Here is an 18919-nt window from a genome sequence, read left to right on the forward strand (position 1 = left end):
AATTTTAATTTAAACTAATTATAAATTTTAATATGAAAGCACAGATATGCCTACAGAATATTGTCTCAGACGGCACAACCCAGTCAATGTTCACTATGATGCGTAGGAGACGAAGCTAAGCCTCAGGCTCCACAGAAGAAAGTCATTCTGCCTGGTGTCCTGCGTCCACCGTTCTTCTTTCCGTTAGATTGCCAGACCAAGTCAGCTTGAGACCCTCTGCCAAAGAGTCATAGGTATAAATCCCATCTAACACAATGACATGTGGAAGTCACTTTGGAGTAACAGCCTTCTAAAGTAGAGCAGGACCCCGGGGCACATACACTTCAGATCCATATTTCAGAGATGGGGGCAGGCTTTAAAAAAATAACTGTTTTGTTGAAAACACTCAAGGGCAGGACTGATATATGCTGTTCTTCGGCCATATTTTTCACTGCGAAACTCAATCACTGTGCCACATAGTCTCACGGCTCACTGAGAGGAAATTAGCAGCATTCCACATGAAGCTTCATAGTCACTAACCTACTGAGGATTCCCGATAGGCGGTTACCAGAGCAGCCTGAGGTTTATGTCTAGTGACCTGATGAGCAGACAGGTTCTTGTAAATTAAGTAGGCTGGCCTACTGGGGACTGGCAGGAGTGGATGTCACATGCCCTGACCAGGGCAGGCATCTGCTGTCCTGCTCTGGCCAATCTGGCTGTAGGGGCCTACTAGACCATATTACTCTGTGATATTTGTTGGAGAAATTTAGAATTACATATGGACTCCCTAGATCTTGAAATGTGGGAAATTCGTGTGTTCATGTTAAAGGCGTCATACAGACTAAGAGAGATCTGCTTATGAATAAGTACAACTCCCAGTTTGTAGTTTATATAATACAGATATACGAAGTCAGAGCGCCTGAAAATGGAAGCATCGCTAGCAGTCACTAACGAGTGTGCCCGTGTATACACCATACACACCAGCAGACAGCTCTCCACTGCAGCTGTGTCTGTGGGCTTCCTCAGAGCCTGAAATTTGCTTGACTTGTGGCCCTGGATCAAGGGGATAAGCTGGCAAGTGAGCAGGGGCATGAACTCTGGAAGAGCTGTCACTGACTCTGGGATTTGATGGATAACTGCCACAGCTCCCTCTTCTCTGTGCTGTCTCCAGAGGTCCCCAGAGGAATGGAGTCTCTCGTCTACCATGCTAACGTACTTCATCTCTTGCTCACATGAACAACGTTTGCCTGTCTACCTCACGGGCCCGCTGCGTGTCCATATTGCAAACGGTCACCTAAAGAAAGCTTGAGGTAGACAGCTCAAGGAATTCGGCCAACCCCAAAGCTTGCTTTGGTGTTTCGTTTCTCTCTTTGATTGTGGCCCATGTAGGGCTCAAGTCTATGCGGATGCTGAAATACATCAAAGGTTGCACTTACCCTGGTGTTCCAATATCTCAATATTCAAAACATAATGCCGAGGCTGCTGTCCTCTTGCACAATGAAGCCATGCAAGAGGAACAAATGTTCACCTAAAAATAGAATCCATTATGTATAGCAGCACGGTCATTAGCTTCTTAGTATAGCAACTAGTTCTGCCTCATAAAACTTCTCATTGAAGCCTTCCTCTCACCCAGGTGCACTGCCTGTCATGGTGCAATACCATTTCTAGACCACGGACCCAAAGCAGAGTTCTGCACAGTGCTGGATGGAAATCTCATGCAAAATCATTCTCATCCGGTCAGCAACCCCTACAGAAAGCAGAGTGAAAATGAAGTGCCATAATGAGAGAATTGTGAATTTGCTTTGCCGAGTTCCACCATCTAAAGATGATTCAAAGGCAGGCTTCTGACCACATGTAAATATGGCCTGACTTCCCATGGTCTTCCATGTCAGGCATATTTGGAAATGAAGAAAATGTTCTCATAAACTGACAAGAAATGATACAATGTTGCAACTTAGTAAGATAGAGGCTGGCTTCGTAAATGAAAGTTTAGTTATAAAATTGAATAATTATACAGGATTTACGTTGTCTTTTTTTTTTTAGCTGTTTTGTTTTGCTTTGGTTGTTTTTGTCTGGATTATGCATGCTGAATACTGACCAGGGCCTTGTACACAGTAACACACACTCTGTCACTGCGGCTGACTCTGATCTTTAAGGTCATTCTTAATATCACATTCTCATATTCAAAGGAGCAGCTAATTTAATTATGTCTCTTTATCTAATGGGGAATCTAACAAATAAGCACAAGGGGGCATAACCAGGCTTGTATGGGGAATGTGGTAAGCATAGGACAGGGGGGTAACACCTGAGCATTTGGAGGAGTGGAAAGCTAATGAATTTTAAAAAATTAAAAATATAACCCCCAAATCCTATTCTGATCCACTCTTGGATATTAAGAAACATTCTAAAAATGCTAGTAATTTCCTGCCTCGCTAAGCACAATATAAGAGATATCATCCAATCATATTCAAGTAATTCAGAATCTTGCCAGACCTATGGGTCAATGTCCATGCTGAGTTTACCGCTGGTGAAAAGTAGGCCATGGCACAGACGGCTAAAGCAGGGTGTGCACAGCCTCTAAGTTTGCTGAGTTCGTTGGTGATGCTCACCTGGACTGTGTAATACAAATAAATGAAGAGCTTTTTTAAGAAAAATTAAGTGCACACCACATACCAGCCCAGCAAATCAGAATCCTCAGGGGAAAGGGGCAAACAGCAGTGTTTTTTGAAGCTCTCCGGTGATTTTTAATGTGCAGCCCAAGCTGAGAACCTTTCTTCATATTCTCTGTCTCTCTTGGCAAATGCACCATGCCTAGTAACATTCTTTATAAAACAAATCTGAGGAGGAAAGTCCTGCATATAAACAACCTAACTCCTTTATCACGCTCTTTAAAATATAAAGTGTGAAAAGCAAAGCCATATGGCCAGACTGATCTGCCTTGATTCTATTTCTGACACTGGTCAACCATATAACCAAAGGTCAGTACATTACCTCTTCATGCACTTAAATTTACGTGCTTATAAATAGGGATGATTATAGCACTGACCTTCACGTGCTTATGGAAATGATTAAACACTATATACGTCATTATAACTCAGTTAAATAGTTGCTATATAGTTTTTAAATATATAATATATTATATACTAGTATATGTAAAATATTATATATATATTATTCAAGCATTACATTTACAATATATAACAGAATATATAATAATATATTGAATAATAGAATATTTATATTAAAGTACATAGTATGTGTATGCACATATACATGCCATAAAAGTTCTCTGGAGAATCATGTACACACTGTCTGTGCCATAAATATATACTATAGAACTATATATTTATCTATTTAAAATACGATAATATAAACAATAAATCTATATGCTATATATGTGTATGTATTCCCTTCTCTCTTTTTCTCTATTATATTTCTGAGGACAATACCACAGGTGTATTTGCTGTTACTTGTGCTACTGTCAACGATAACACTCATGAAAATATACAAGCAAACACACATACTAAGAACAAGCATTTCCCCAGACTTGAATTTGTATGTGAATAACGACTTTTTAATGAACTGTTTGTTCCAAGGTTACATTTTTCTCCTTTTTATTATATTTAAATAAAATAAATAATAATGAAACCCATGAAAACGCAACAAAGTAGATATGTTGCCTGTTTCAGTCTTGTGCAGCAAAAAAACATTCTTTCAAAATGCAGATCTAAATTCAATTTTACCAAAATAGCAAGAGAAAGTTTGTTCTGTTGATTAACTATAGAAAGTGCTTGATGGGATCCCATGAGTAGAGACCAACAATCTTGCCTTGGCCAGAAAATGAACCACTAAAGAACCAAGAACACTGCCTGTCTAAGACATGTGCAGCTCAAAGAAGATAGCACAGTTTTATGTTGGTACTGTGTATCTGAAGTTCTGTTTCCTACAAAGGCCGATGATTGGCTCCATAAAAGAAAATAAAATTGTAAACAACATACAAATGTATTTCTTCCACATATTTTTTCAATTCAATACCTCAAATCATGCTTCTATCAAAAAGAATTGAGCCCCCCCATAATAGCTTCAGAGTATGGAAAATATCCCATTTAATTTCTAAGATTGAGAAGAGCTAAATATAAGCAACTCATAAAACCAAGCATAATTTTGTAATTAAGTTATATTGAGAATATTGAATTTAGAATTAAAGCCAGAGTGCCACCATATTTCTCGATTCTTTGGATCATTTACATGTGTGTTGCTATTGTTGTTCCCATAAGGACACACAATGATGGTTACTTAGCAATCCTATTATACTGAAAAATGATTGCAAAGAAACTGTCATGGTGCCATTTCATCATAACTACAGTGATTTTAAAATATATGTCAAGAAGCTGTGCTTCATCCGAAATTGTATCGAAATGTCATGAATCACCACCCACCAAGGATTTGTTAAAAAAAAAATCCAATCTAACAACATGAACACTTAAGTTGTGTCTACAAATATTAGGCCTGGGTAAAAACCTGGCTTTCCTGTGCTAGCCAGTGTTTTTGGAAGTGGAAATCAAGGGGAGGTCATCCTGGTGAGAAGACAGTGTTGATAGCAATGGAATACAAAGAGAAATTGAATTAATGAGTAGGAAGATTGCCTGTTTCTAGCAATCTGACTCGTGGCTGTTTGCTTATGCTCAGAATCCTAATTTCTAAGAAGTAAGTCAGTGTGGATGAGAAACAGTGCCTGGTACCAACACAACTGGGATAATCCTAAATTGTCTTTTTCCTAGGAAAAAGACACAGGCAACCATGCAGCATCTGAGTCTCCTAGAGGATATTAGTACCATTTTTTCTTATCAAAGACCTCTAAATCATCTTAAAGTTTATTTCATGAGATGCTTCAAATCCCCTACGGTCTAAAAACTTTCACCTATGATGGAGGATTTATTAGCAAATGTCCTCAGAGGAAACATCTTCCTGGCAATAAATCTGTTCTTTCGACTTCCATGGCTCAGTTCCCAAAACATTATGAAATGCAAACATAAACAAACATCTCGTTTGCCCAACAAGCCCCAAGCTTCAGTGCTCTAGATCAAAAGACCACAATAAGACCGAATATAAAGCAGGTCACTGTTACTAAGAAGATAAAAGGGAATAAGAATGCAAACATGGCGACTTGGTTTTCAAAGCAGCGCATTTATGGTCCCTAACAATGCATCAGGAGCAACGGTGTAACCGGAGATTGTTTATATTTATAGCAAACATCACCACAAAGAACTAGGTGTTCATAGAGTAGTGGGCATGAGGCTATTGTTCACAGTGCACCTTCATACCAATCCTAACTCAGCAATACTTTTCTTCTAGGTGAACAAAGCAGGGTCTAGGCAGTTACTGAGGCGACCTGAACATACATCAGACTCGGAACTCAATGGCACATGTGCCATGGCAATTTAAATTGCTTCTGTTGAGGAAAACCAGCCATGGCTTAAAGTAACGGCTCTTACATAAGGAATACCTTTGTCAATCTCAATCAGGAGGCATCTACACTAACCTGATCAGTATTACATGCCCATAAAAAGGCATCCCCAGACAAGGATGACAGTGAAAACAGTTGACTTTTGGAGTCATTCTTGGAGACAGTGGGAATGAGACAGAAAGAGGAGAAAGCCTTATAGGGTGCTGTCCAACCAGTTAACGATGAAGTGGGTGGCCTTCATTTTACAGGGATGCTTTAACATTTCTCTGCATGCACCTCTGGGTGGACCTTCCCAAGAGGAGGTACAGGTATGTGTGATATGTACCCATCAGATCTCATCTATTAGGGTGGGCGTGACTTACCGGACCCTGAGAAGCTACAGAGGATGCAAAGTGACTTCTAACAGCTGTGAGGGCAGGGGAAGCAAAAGGAAACATGCTAACTGCACACTGGAACACAGCAGGGATCCTGTGGAAGGGCGAGGACGAAGTAGTACACTTGGAACTGTTTCTATCTATCTTCATTGACAGTACACATGGAAAACAGAGAAGAGAGAGGAAAGCACTGACCACTGGAGCTATCCCTCTGCAGCAGCTGGGGCTCTGCTCTGGGCCAGGGAACAGTGGCAGTGCCCACAAGGCTGCACCATGTCAATTGCGCTCCTTGCTAAGGTGATTTCATGTATTGGTTGAGCCTCTAGGAAAAGTCAACAGATAAATGAAGAGACTCCATCCCCTAATTTACAATCAGATCTTTATGTCCAAACATGCCCTCAGTTCTGGAGTACCACATGAAAGGCCAGAAGTGATGTCCCTGGAATGCACTTGACAAGTGTCTACCAAAGAGGAAGTCCACTGCCAAGCGGTTCATCCTGAAGCAGGTGCCCACCATTTTTATTTATGGAGGCCAGACTGGTTTTTCACAGGAAATCACATGATTTTTTTTGTGAGGTTTATGATTCATCATCTAAAATATTTCTTAGCTCTGGACTCCTGTTTTAAAAATATCACCGCGGCTTATGTAAATATTTAACTTCCAAACTTTTCATTTGAACTCTGTATAGAAATCTCAAATTACAAGAGAAGGGTATCTACGTTTGACATTTATAGAAACGTCAGTCTTCGGCTCTCTTTCCAAGGGACCCCCAGACTGTTTCAAGTCCTAGAGGGGGAAAGAGTAGCAGAGGGAGCAGGTAGCATACACAATTCCTCCTTTGCTATTTCCCAGAAATGACCAAATATGGAGGTATATATGTATGCCACACTCTAGATCATGGGTAAACAGAAATGGCAGTTATTGCTCAACTTGAAAATGCAAAAGACAGAAGGTAACTAAGAATGAAGTAGGGAATGACAAGGAAGAAGTTCACACTGCTGACATCTCAAGATTTTCAAGTCAGGTATGGCAACAGGGTATCAGCTCAGTCCAGCTGCCTGCCATGTACCCTTCGCACGCTAAGGCAGGAAGAAGGCCCCCAGGCAGATGGTGTCATAGGGTGCGACCTTCACTGGCTGCAACTAGAAAGTGTAGAGAGAGCCACCAACCCATAGGACGACCTATTTGAAGAAATCAAATTAAGAACTCCAAATCACGCCATTCATCAGTATCCATTACATGTGGATTCCAAACCTTAATTAATAGCAATGATAGCAATAAGGATGAAGAGTCAGAAGAAAAGGAAACAAAGAAAAGTTGAAATGGGACTCCATCAAACTTTGAGACTTCGAGCCATCTTTTGTCACGCATGAATTACATGCCGGGGAATTCAAGACAAGCCACAGACAGAAGAATGTATTTGCAAAATTCACAACAGCTAGAACACAAGAAGTATCAACACCAGTGCAGAGGATGTAGCAAATAACCCAGAACAGAAATGGCCAGTCATGACTGAAAATATGCTCAGTTTCCTGGCAAATCCAGTTAGGGCAGATTAAAACTTAGATACAACAGTTGCATCAGTCAGGCTAAAGTTGAAATGTTTCCTAACAGTGTTGATTGGGGCAGGAGCAAACAGCGTCTCTCACATAAGATTTCACAGGTGTAAACATTTAAAGCCAAAGACTAAAATGCAAGATATGTATACCTTCCAAACATCATTGATACCTGTGTTTCCCTTGGGGAATCCCTGATCCCCATACTCGCAGAGACAGAGCATCAAGCCATTACTTTGTATCAAAGGAGATTTGTTGCTGTCCCAAATTAGAAACAAATACCAAAAATCTATTAATGGGAACTTTCTTACCATTAAATATGTTTGCAATCCAATATTAGAATACAATAGAACAAGTTAAAAGAAGGGGGGCGGTTATCATGAACATCTCGAAGGCATTCTATGAAGTCGAAAGTTAAGTTTTGAAATAGCAAAAATAACATTACAAGATAAAATGAATTTTAACAAAAGAAAATGCAATATTTCCACATATTGCAAACAAAATGCATATTCAAATTCATGAAATAAACGTGGGAATTAACTAGAAAGATGATACTTATTCTTGACTGGAAAAAAACTATCATTGGGATTATCAGATTATCAGACAATGTTGAAAATATTTATACTGCTTTACTCTCTGACTAAAAGAAAATTATTTGCATACTATCTGCAACTAAAGAAATCTGTATCAAAATAAAATAGGATGGTTTTTCCATTTATTCCTTTTTTAAAACTTAGTAATTGTCCTCCCTTTGCCAAAACTCCTCTTTTAGGGAAAGAAGGAAGGATTTATTGAACCTTCTTGAGCTTTTTAGATCTGAACTAAACTGGCTTTATTTTTATATCAAAATTGGCACAGAATCAGGGCAAGAAATTGCAAGACAACATTCTCCTGTGTCACACTCTAGATAGGAGTTTGTGGTTCTTCTATGTTGACCCTTTCCTCAGATTCACGTAGACATAGATTATGTGGCTAGCATTCCCTGTATGTCTGCCAGTGACCATGTGGCATATTCTAATGCAGACAACCTCTTTCGTACTTGGCGTGCATAGAAACTTCTTCTCACTCATAACTTATAAATAAACGCACCCTTCTTATATACTCTACACTGAGACCCAGAAAAACCACCGTGCTAAAAATAACTATATTCAGTAACTCGCTTTTGCTAATTGTATTCAATAAACTTTATAGAACCAACAGTAAGTGGAAAAACTGTCAAAAATAAGTCCAGCAATGGAACAAAGTATGAACATTTATCTCGAAAGGTGATATTCACAGTCATCTGCTTACACTAACCCAAATATCCTGTCAGTGTTTCACTAAACACATTTCCGCTCTCTAAAAATGACTGCCAGTTCTGGTTTGCAATTCTGAAATCTATCATCTGTGCTGTCTGTCTTCTTTGTCACCTATCATTTCTATGGTTACAAGTCAAAGGAGCGGCTGGGTATGGCAGCACTGCATTTTCTCCAGGGATGAAGCCAGCAGCTTGAAAACAATGGCTCTGCTACAAGGTGCTGCGTAGTCATGACAAGAAACGGACACCCATTAGACTCCATGAATATGAGGGGTTGCTTTCAGAGCTACGCAAGGCAAGCTTATACCAAGGCTCCACTGAGGTGCTCTTTTTTGGTCTGTTTGTTTTTGCTTTTCGAGACAGGGTTTTGCTGTAGCTATCGAGCTGGTCCTGGACCTAGCTCTTGGCCTCAAACTCAGAGACATCCGCCTGCCTCTGCCTCCCGAGTGCCCAGATTATCGGCACGCACCACTACCACCTGGCTCTTACACTACTCATTTTCCCTGTGAGCACACGAGGCTTCCAATGATGGCTAATCAAGGCGTTTCTACATAAGCTGCATGGAGCAAAGGCTGGGCATGTTGGCAGAGGACTTAGAGAGATGAGGCGCATCTTGTAGTAAATACAGTGGAAGCTTCCCAATCATGGGAAATGAATGTGTAAACGCAAAATGCTAACCTTAAAAGTATTATATTGTTTTCTCTGAGGTCTCTGTAACACAGAGGACAGATTTTTAAGACTAACTAACTGCCAAAAGAAAAAGAAACATACTTTAAACAAGTAGTCCTCTAAGGAGCATCATAATAGCGCCACTCAGTCCAGTTGTTCCTTCAAAGGATCTTATACGCAACCTCAACTAAAAGTCTGGCGTGCTGCCCTCTGTTTGTGTGCACAGTTTGTCCGGCCTGCATAGACTCTAATGCACTGTTTACAGTCGTCCAAGACCAAAACGTGGATACATCACTTGATCTGGTTCCAAGACTGGGCTGAAAGCCAGAAAGAAAATGACAAACTTGAAAATGTGGTAAGTTTCTTTTATTATTATTTTCTTAAATCCTCTCATCTTTTAGAGGCTAAGACATGTGATCATTGACCAAAAAAAAAAAACCTCCAAACTGATATATGAGGAAATATTAAAGATCTAAAATTCAAAAAGTAAAATTTACCATGTCTTAACTAAGATTAACATCTATAAGAGGAAAAGCAATAAAGAGACAGAAGAAACCCCTCCCCCTTTCACCCATTATTTGTTCCCATTGGTTATAAACAGCATTGTGACCAAGAGGGAAATGCTGGTATAAAACAGGTAAAGATCTTTTCTATGCCGAAAATATGCCCGGGTAAAATATTAGGCTTCTAGAACAATAGAGATGCATCAAAAGCTTTTGTCCCTACCTGCTTCTCTTCCTCAAGCAAAGAAATGTCTATGATTGGTCTTCTAGTGGAGCTTAACTGAGTTGCCATGAATTATTTAAAAACCCCAAAATATCTTCTGCTGCTTTTATGGAAATTTGATTTACAAGTTGAAAAAATCAAACTGACAGTTTGGTCTCTTGTACAAGCACCCAACCTTTAGAAATGCTCTAGGCATTATAAATAAATCTTTCACAAATATAGCTGTAACTGTTCTAAAAATAGTCTTTAGGAGGAAAAAAATCTCTTTCAAGCCATTGTTTTATACATAACAGCAGGAAACCAAACAAAATGTCTTAGCCAATGTGATTAACACACCCAATAATAAACATGAACATTAAGTATGAAAACTTACCCACACATAATTTTTGACACTGGCCTAAGTTCTATGGTTTGTTCCCACATCTATGACCATAGAAGTTTGCAGAACATACAGATAGTAGTTAGATGTAGTTAGATGTATTTAGATGTACTCTAGGACCATCAGGGTAGAATTTGGTTCTTGAGAGATTGGGAGACGGCCAATTTGGGGCTGGCCTTGAGACCAGGTGCTAACTTTTCAGCATGGAAAATTTTCTGGAATAACCCACACTCTCACAATGAATCTGCCCAGGTAAGATAGAACCTGTGCTCACAAGTGCAGAAAGCTGCCCAAGGCAGCCTTAAACCAATTATCCAAGAACTTTGGATACCTGGGACATAACACGGTGTTTCAAAAACTAATATTTGTAACCCATCACACAGTAATTGAGGGACTGTTCTGACGCTAATCTGTTAGTATTGCTAGCCTATTGGTTTCTGAATGCATTTAGTACTCTCAAAAAACAACAACAACTAACTACCTCTTCAGATATCAAAACTTAGAGGACCCAAATATTCTATATACTGGGTCTCTTAGGTGCCAGAGATTTTTGAAATAATAGCCACTTCCTATGAATATTCTTGTCTAACTGCCCATTAAACCTCAGATAGATTTTATGATCTGCAGACAGTTTTTAATAATTCAGTATGGAACTATCAAATGGCTTTATCAAAACTGAATTACTGAATTCTTAGTATTGTGGACAGAAAGCTAATGTAAGAAGTTTCTTGAAAACTCAATAAAAAGGTTAAAGGAATCTAGCTTTAATTTAACACTATTCTAGTTTCCTCTGTGTTGCTATGAGAAACATGACAGCCAAAAGCAATTTGAAGGGATGGTTTCTTTGGCTTATGGATTAGAGTATACAACCAAGGAAAACCAAGGAAGGACCTCAAGGCAAGGGCCTGGAATCAGGAACTGAAGCAGAGTCCACAGAAGAACACTGTTTGCTGGCTTGATTCTAGGCTCATAGGTTTGCCTACATTTCCTAGAGAGGCAGGCTCGCGTGCCTAGGGATGGTACTGCCTATAGGGGGCCTGACTCTACTATATAAATTGTAAGTAGTAAATATCCCATAGATATGTCCACAGGACAAAGAAGGAGGCAATTCCTCAATTGAGGTTCCCTCTCTTGAGAAGTGTCAAGTTGACAACCACAATTACCTATCACAACCATGAATAAATTATCAAGGCCAAATCAGGCTACTACTGGGAGAACTGTTAATTGTCACACAGAGAGAGGAGAGAAAAACGATTGACTGTTGAACCTTTGGCCATTAAGGTCAAAAGGAATTTTCTCATCGTCTTTCTGCATTCTGTATTGAAAGGGACTTAAAGCAATGAACACCCAGGATCATGTTCGCCAAATGCAATCCACAAAGCCTGAGTTCTTGTCTTAAAGGGAAAACAACAATTATTCTAGGATCTAGTGAAGTCACCATTTCATACAAGCATCCATGAAAGATCATAAGACCTTTAGCCTGAGTTTCTGAAAATAGAATCAATAAATACACTGCAAAAGTTCATCCATTAAATGGGCGGACTTATATATAAAGTAAATAAATACTTTGTAAATAACCAACAGAATAAAATAAGGAAGACATCTTATCTCTTACCTTGTTTTGATCTGTCCAGTAAAAGAAAAATCCCTGAGGATCAGTCCTCAAAATAATTGGAGAAACAATAGTGGAGTCCTGGAAAAATGGAAGAAGAAAGCATGCATATCAATTCATGTCCCTGTGGGAAGTCACTGAAGAAGTAATAATTCATAAGTGATTTTCCAAGGTTATTAATTATTAAGAAAAGTTTCAAGCAAAGTAGACATGGTGATTTTTAACTTCATAAAATTATTATTCAGAAGACTGACATGATGACTCATGGGGAAAATGATTGCTGTACAAACATGAGGACCTGAGTTCAAATCCCTAGAACCTACGTAAAGGCAAGTATGGTAATGGATGAATGAGTGTGCCTGAGATAATACAGGAGGTGGGTATAAAAAAATCTCCAGAAGTCCCCGGGCCAGCCAACCAGTTGTAAACAGCAGTGAACAAGAAAGAGACTTATTCCAAAGATGGCAGAAAGTGAGGACTGACATCCAGTGCTGTCCTCTGACCTCCACACGAACATCATGGTACAAGTAAACATTTGCGAATACACGATCATATGTGCACTCGTGAACTAAAAAATTATCAGAACTAAAAAATTATCTGTCACAGAACTGACAGAGTTAAACAATAATTAGAGCATCTCCACCTATCCTAAAGGAGGATAGTAATGCACGCATTTATTAAGATAAAATTTTAAAGACATTGGCATGCTATGTGTTAGAAAACTATATTAAGATTTCCAAATAATGTTAACACTAACCATCATTATGTATTTCATCTAATTAAGGTTAATTAAAATCCATGCTTGAGGATAATATTTTAAATTACATTTGCTCCATAAAATGATTTTTAATTGTACCAAAGAGAGTAAGCATAGCATTTGGGCATTGCTGTTTCCAAGGTAACAGTAAATAAGGCCATCTTTTACATATTTGGAAAGGTGCATACAAAATTGTTGCAGATTTAAATTCCATATACGAATCTAAAACATCGTAGGCAAATAATGCTCTGATTAATATACGAGGGTAAGAAGCTAGGTTGCAAGCACTGTGCTATAACAGCCAACATTGTTGAGATGTGTTCTGTTCTCCCTGCAATATTTAACAAGACTTATTTCCTGCACATACATGTACAAATACATCAAATATGGATCTTACGGATTTTTAAAATTTAAACAAAACTACATCATTCCCCTTCCTTTTCCTCCCTATACCCTAATTCCAACCTGTCCCAATTCAAATTGATGGTTTCTTTTTCTTTATTTATTGCACATATGTAATATGTGTGTGTATTTGTGTTTACACACACACACACATCCTATTGAGTCTATTTAGCATTACTGGTGTATATATATGGTTTCAGGGCTGATCACTTGGTATTGGATAATCAATTAGGGGTCTCATCCATGGGGAAGACTAATTCTCCCTCTCTCAGTAGCCATTAGTTGCCTGTAGTTCTTTGTCTGGGATGGGATCCCATGAGGTTTTCCCTCCCACATGAGCATGTTTAGTGGTGAACTGAAGTACTCAGGTCTTTGCAGAAAATCCATTTTTGCATTTTTTCTTTGTCTTTGAGAGGATAATTACATCATTTCTCCCCTCCCTCTCCTCCCTCCAAGCCCCCCATATACCCCACTCTGTTCTATTTCATGCCCTCTTTTTTATAAATTGTTACATGCATCCCTATATATATAAAATGCTCAGCCTGCAATATGTTCCTCAAATTCATATTTTCAGGGCTGATAATTAGGTATTAGATGGCCAACTGTTGTGCTCTTCCCTGAAAAAGACAATACTTTCCACTCTCAGCATTCCTTGGTTGTTTATAGTTCTTTTGTGTAGGGTTGAAGGGACTTATCTGCCACTTTGTTACTGTTGTTGTTTTGTGTATCATAATTGCAATATCTCTTCCTTTCCTTTTTTTCTTCCAAACTCTCCCATATACTCCTCCCTACTTTTTAAATTTCATACCTCTTTTTTTTGTTTTAAATCAATTGCATGCATGTTGTGGAATAACCTTTTTGTGCACTGTGAAGATTTGGTGTCATTGGTTTAATAAAGAGCTAAATGGCCATAGTTAGGAAGAAATAGGCTAGGTAGGACTTGCAGACAGGGAGAGAATCCTGGGATGATGGAGGGTGGAGTTGCCAGGAGACACAGGGAGAAGCAAGATGAACATGCCTTGCTGAAAAAAGTACTGAGCCATGTGGTAGTACGCAGATAAAAAAAAAATATATGGGTTAATTTAAGTTGTAAGAGCTAGTTAGTAACAAGCCTAAGATATCAGTTAAACATTTATAATTAATAATAAGTTTCTGTGTGGTTATTTGGGAGCTGGCTGGTAAGAAAGAAAATTACACCTACAAATGCATATATATAATATACACAATTATATATGATATATACTATATATACCCATATATGCAATTATATATAGAAGTATATGCTACTAAATATACTCTATTGAGTTCACATAATGTCACTTGTATGTATGTTCTGAGGTTGACGTTTGTGCTAGACAACAAATTGGTCTGCTCCTCCCTGTGGAAGACAACCTCTCCCACTTACAGCTTCCCTCTGTTGCCTGTTGATTTTTGTACAGGGTTTGAGACCTCGTGGGCTTTTCCTCACCCAGTTTGAAATACCTGTTGTTGTCTTCCTTGTTCAGCTGACATCTAGGTGGTCTTGTGAAAACATAGTTATTGAAGGAGACTCCACAAGCACTAATTTACTAAACCAGCACAATCCCTAACAATCTAAAAACATTTGTCCTTAAACCATAAGTAAGTGCAGTCTTCACACCTTTTAGTGAAACTTCATTTGCCACAGACAGAGATCATTACAGAAAACCACAAAGAAATCAACAAACAACAAAAAAGTCAAGCCCCTTCCCAATGGGTACATCTAGAAAACACTCCTGCATGTAAGACTCAGGGAACATTGCAGAGAAGGTGTGGACAAACTGTGCTGTAATGCTGTGTCTCCCAGGGCTGGAGAGAGGGTTCAGTCATCTAAAAGCAGAGTTCACAACCAACACACTAAGAGTTTATGCATCACTAACCACCTTTGTTTTCCTTTTATTGATAATTGATTTTTTTCCACTCACAAAATATATCCCGATTACAGTTTACACATCATTTGACTCCTCCTAGTTCCCCCTCCTATCTGGATCCACACCCTTTCTGTCCCTCATTAGAAAATAAAGTAGGCTTTTAAGGGAGAATTATGAAATAAAATATAATAAAGAAAAAGCTAATACACTGGAGTCGGACAAAAGAGTCAACCAGAAGGAGAAGAGCCCAAGAGAAGGTACAGAAACAGATCCACTCTAAACACCAAGAAATCACATAAAAACATTCAACTAGAAGCCATGATATATAAACAGAGGACATGTTGTAGACCCATACATGCCTGCCTCAGTTTCTGTGAGTTCATACATTAATCGTGTTGATTTAGAGGACCTCATTTTCTGGTGTCCTCCATTCTTTCTGGCTCTTTCTACCTACTCTTCCTTAGAGTTCCCTAACTCTGAGGGGGAGAGATTTGATGGCTACATCCCATCTAGGTCTGTGTGTTTGAAAGTCCCTTACTCTCTACTTTCTGCATATTGTCTGGCTATGAGTATCAGTATTAGTTCCCATTTGCTTCAGGAGGAAACTTCTCTGATGATGGCTGAGCAAGGCACTAATTTGTCAGTATAGCAGAATGTCATTAAGAGTCATTTTATTATTACATTTTTTTAGAACAAGAGTATTTGGTTTTATCCTAGGTCTATGAGCTATCTAATCTCAGGTTCTTTCTCATCCAAGCTTTGCCAGGTATAGGTTCCATCTCCTGGAGTGAACCTTCAGTCAAACCAGATATTGGTAGGTTATTCCCACAAACTTTCTGCCAATATTGCACTAGCATATCTTGTAGGTAAGACACAAATGACATGTCAATCCAAGATTTTGTAGATGGGTTGGTATTTATGTTTCTCTTTTGGTAGTGTGCAGAGTACCTTCATGTACCAAAGATGCTAGAACATGGCATGAAGGCTCTATGTAAGCACAAGTTTAACTCAGTAGTCAATGACTTGTGTAGGTTTTGCTTTCAGCAATGTGCCTTGCCATTAGTTTGTGGAGAGCTGTCTTGGCAACAGCCTGGATTGTATGGGGATTCATGTGAATCCCTTTGGCCACTGGGTTTCATCTGGGTTTGGCAACTTTAATTAAATAATCATCATATATGTATGTTATTTTAGGAAGCCTCTTCTGTATTAGGTTTCCATACTATCCCTCAGATGGCCCTTAAATTTAGCTGTCTCTCCCTGTATTTTCTCCCTCATCACCCTCTTCCCTTCCCTCCCTATTTGGTCATCCCATTCCAGCTCCCCATTCATCCATAACTATCTAATCTAATTCTATTTTCTAATGAGCTCTATATGTTCCCCCAGACCTTTATTTTAGACCTAACCTCTGTGGTTCTGGGGATTATAGGTTGGTTATAATTGACTAAAAAGCTTATATCTATATATAACCAAATAATATATTTCTCTTTCTTGTTCTGGGATAACCCACTCAGCATGAATTTTTTTCTAAATGGATTCATTTACCTGAGAATTCCATGGTTTCATTCTTTTTAACAGCTGAGTAATATTCTATTGTATAGATGTACCATACCTCCTCATCTGTTGAGTGACATCTAGCTTGCTTCCAGTATCTGGATATTATGAACAGAACAGCAATGAACATGGTTGAACAATGTCTTCATGAGAGAACGAAGTGTCATTTGGTTATATGCCCAAGGGTGATATAGCTGGATCTTGAGGTGAATCGATTCCCATTTTCCTGAAGAACCACCACACTCATTTCCATAGAAGCTGTTCAACTTTGCAGTCCAACAAGCAAAGGATGAGTGTTGCCCCTACTCTCCATCTTCACCAGCATGAACTGCCACTTGTTTAATTTATCTAATCAATTCTGGTAGGTGTAAGATGAAATCTCAGAATAGCTTTGGTTTGCACCCTAATGAAGGTGAACAATTCTTCAAGTATTCCTTGGTCATTTGAGTGTCCTCATGAGAATTTTCTACCTAAATGTGTACCTCATTTCTTTAATTTGGTTGTTTGTTTTCCTGTTACAAAGCTTTTGTTCTTTATATATTTTGGATATTAGTCCTCTAATAGATGTAGAATTGTTATAAAAAAATCTTTTCCTATACTGTAGACAGCTGATTTGTCTGAACTTCAGTGTCCTTGACCATACAGAAGCTTCTCAGTTTTATGAGGTCACTTTTATTAATTGTTGATCTTAGTGCCTGTGCTAACAGTGTTCTGTTCAGGAAGTTACTCCCATGCCAGGGAATTCGAGGCTATTCCCTTCTTTCTCATTTGTCAGGTTTAATATATCTAGATTTATGTTAAAGTCTTAGATCCAATGGGGTTGAGTTTTGTGCAGGGTGATGAGTATAGTTCTATGTTTCTTCTGCATACAGTGCTCCAGTTTGACCAACACCGTTTGTTAAAGGTGCTGTCTTTTTTCCAGTGTGTGTTTCTGGGTTCTTTACCAGAAACCAGAAGTCCATGGGTGTCTGGATGTGTTTCTGGGGCGTCACTTCTATTCCATTATTTGATGTGTCTCTTTTTGTGTCAATACCATGAATTTTCATTACTTTAGCTTTGGAGTTGGTATAGCTATCTGGATTTGTGTGGGTGTTTCCATATGAAGCTGAGAATTATTTTTTGAATTCATCTATGATGAATTGTGTTGTAATTTTGATGGGGACTGCATTGAATCTGTAGATCGCTTCTGGTAGGATGACCATTTTTACCATACCAATTCTACCAATCCATTTTCCATCTTCTGATACTACTTTCTTCAATATCTTAAAGTTCTTATCATACAAGTCTTTCACTTGCATGGCTAGAGTTACTCCAATGTATTTCAAAAAAAGGTGTTGTTACCTTGATTTCTATCTCAATTCATTTGCTATTAGTATATAGGCGATTGACTGATTTTAAATTAATTTTGTATAGAGCTGGTTTGCTCAAACTGTCTATCAGCTATAGGAGTTTCTCGGTGGAACTTTTAGGGTCATGTATGTATACTATAAGATCATCTACAAATAAAGAAACTCTTAGTCTTCTTCCATTTCAATCTGTATCCCCTCAATCTCCTTCAGTTGTCTTATTGTTCTAGGTAAATCTTCAAATACTATGTTGAATATACATGGAGAGAGTGAACAACCTTATCTTGCTCCAAATTTTAGTGGAATTGCTTAGAATTTATCTCCATTTAAATTGATGTTGGCTATGGGCTATCTATAAACTGTCTTTATTGTGTTGAGGCATTTTCCTTGTATTCCTAAACTTTTAAACACTTTTATCACGAAGGAATGATGGATTTTTCTCAAAGGATTTTCTGCATTTAATGAGATAGTCATATGGCATATGGCTTTTGTTTACATGATGGAATATATATATATATATATATATATATATATATAATTTTCATAAGATGCATATGTTGTGTTACCCCTGCATCTCTGACATGAAGCTGACTTGATCACGGTGGATATCTTTTTGATGTGTTCTTGGATTAAGTTTGCAAGTATTTTATTGTAAATTGTGAATTTTTGCACCTATGTTCCCAAGGGAAAGTGATCGATAATTCACTTTGGGGAGGCCTTTATTATGTTTGGATATCAGAATAACTATGGGCTCATAAAACATTTTAGGCAATGTGATCTTCCTGTTTCCATTTTGTGGAATAATTTGAGGAGTATTGGCATTAATTCTTCTTTGAAAGTGTAATGGAATTCTGGGCTAAAGCCATCTGTCCTTGGGTTTTGTTGTTGCTGTTGTTACGGTCACAGTTGAAAAT

At 38.4% G+C, this 18919-nt stretch overlaps 1 protein-coding gene across 2 annotated transcripts in view; it reads right to left on the bottom strand.

Moving 5' to 3' along the window:
• Plcb1 (phospholipase C beta 1) overlaps positions 1–18919 on the bottom strand; it is a 700152-nt gene that overhangs the window by 663292 nt on the left and 17941 nt on the right. For both annotated transcript variants that reach the window (XM_087911176.1, XM_087911177.1), the window contains exon 2: positions 12064–12141. In XM_087911176.1, coding sequence (XP_087767302.1) covers positions 12064–12141 — 78 coding nt within the window. The remainder of the gene's footprint in view (positions 1–12063; positions 12142–18919) is intronic.

This window comes from Myodes glareolus, chromosome 10 (assembly GCF_982192425.1).
Source record: "Myodes glareolus chromosome 10, mMyoGla1.1, whole genome shotgun sequence".
In the NCBI taxonomy this organism is placed as follows: domain Eukaryota; kingdom Metazoa; phylum Chordata; class Mammalia; order Rodentia; family Cricetidae; genus Myodes; species Myodes glareolus.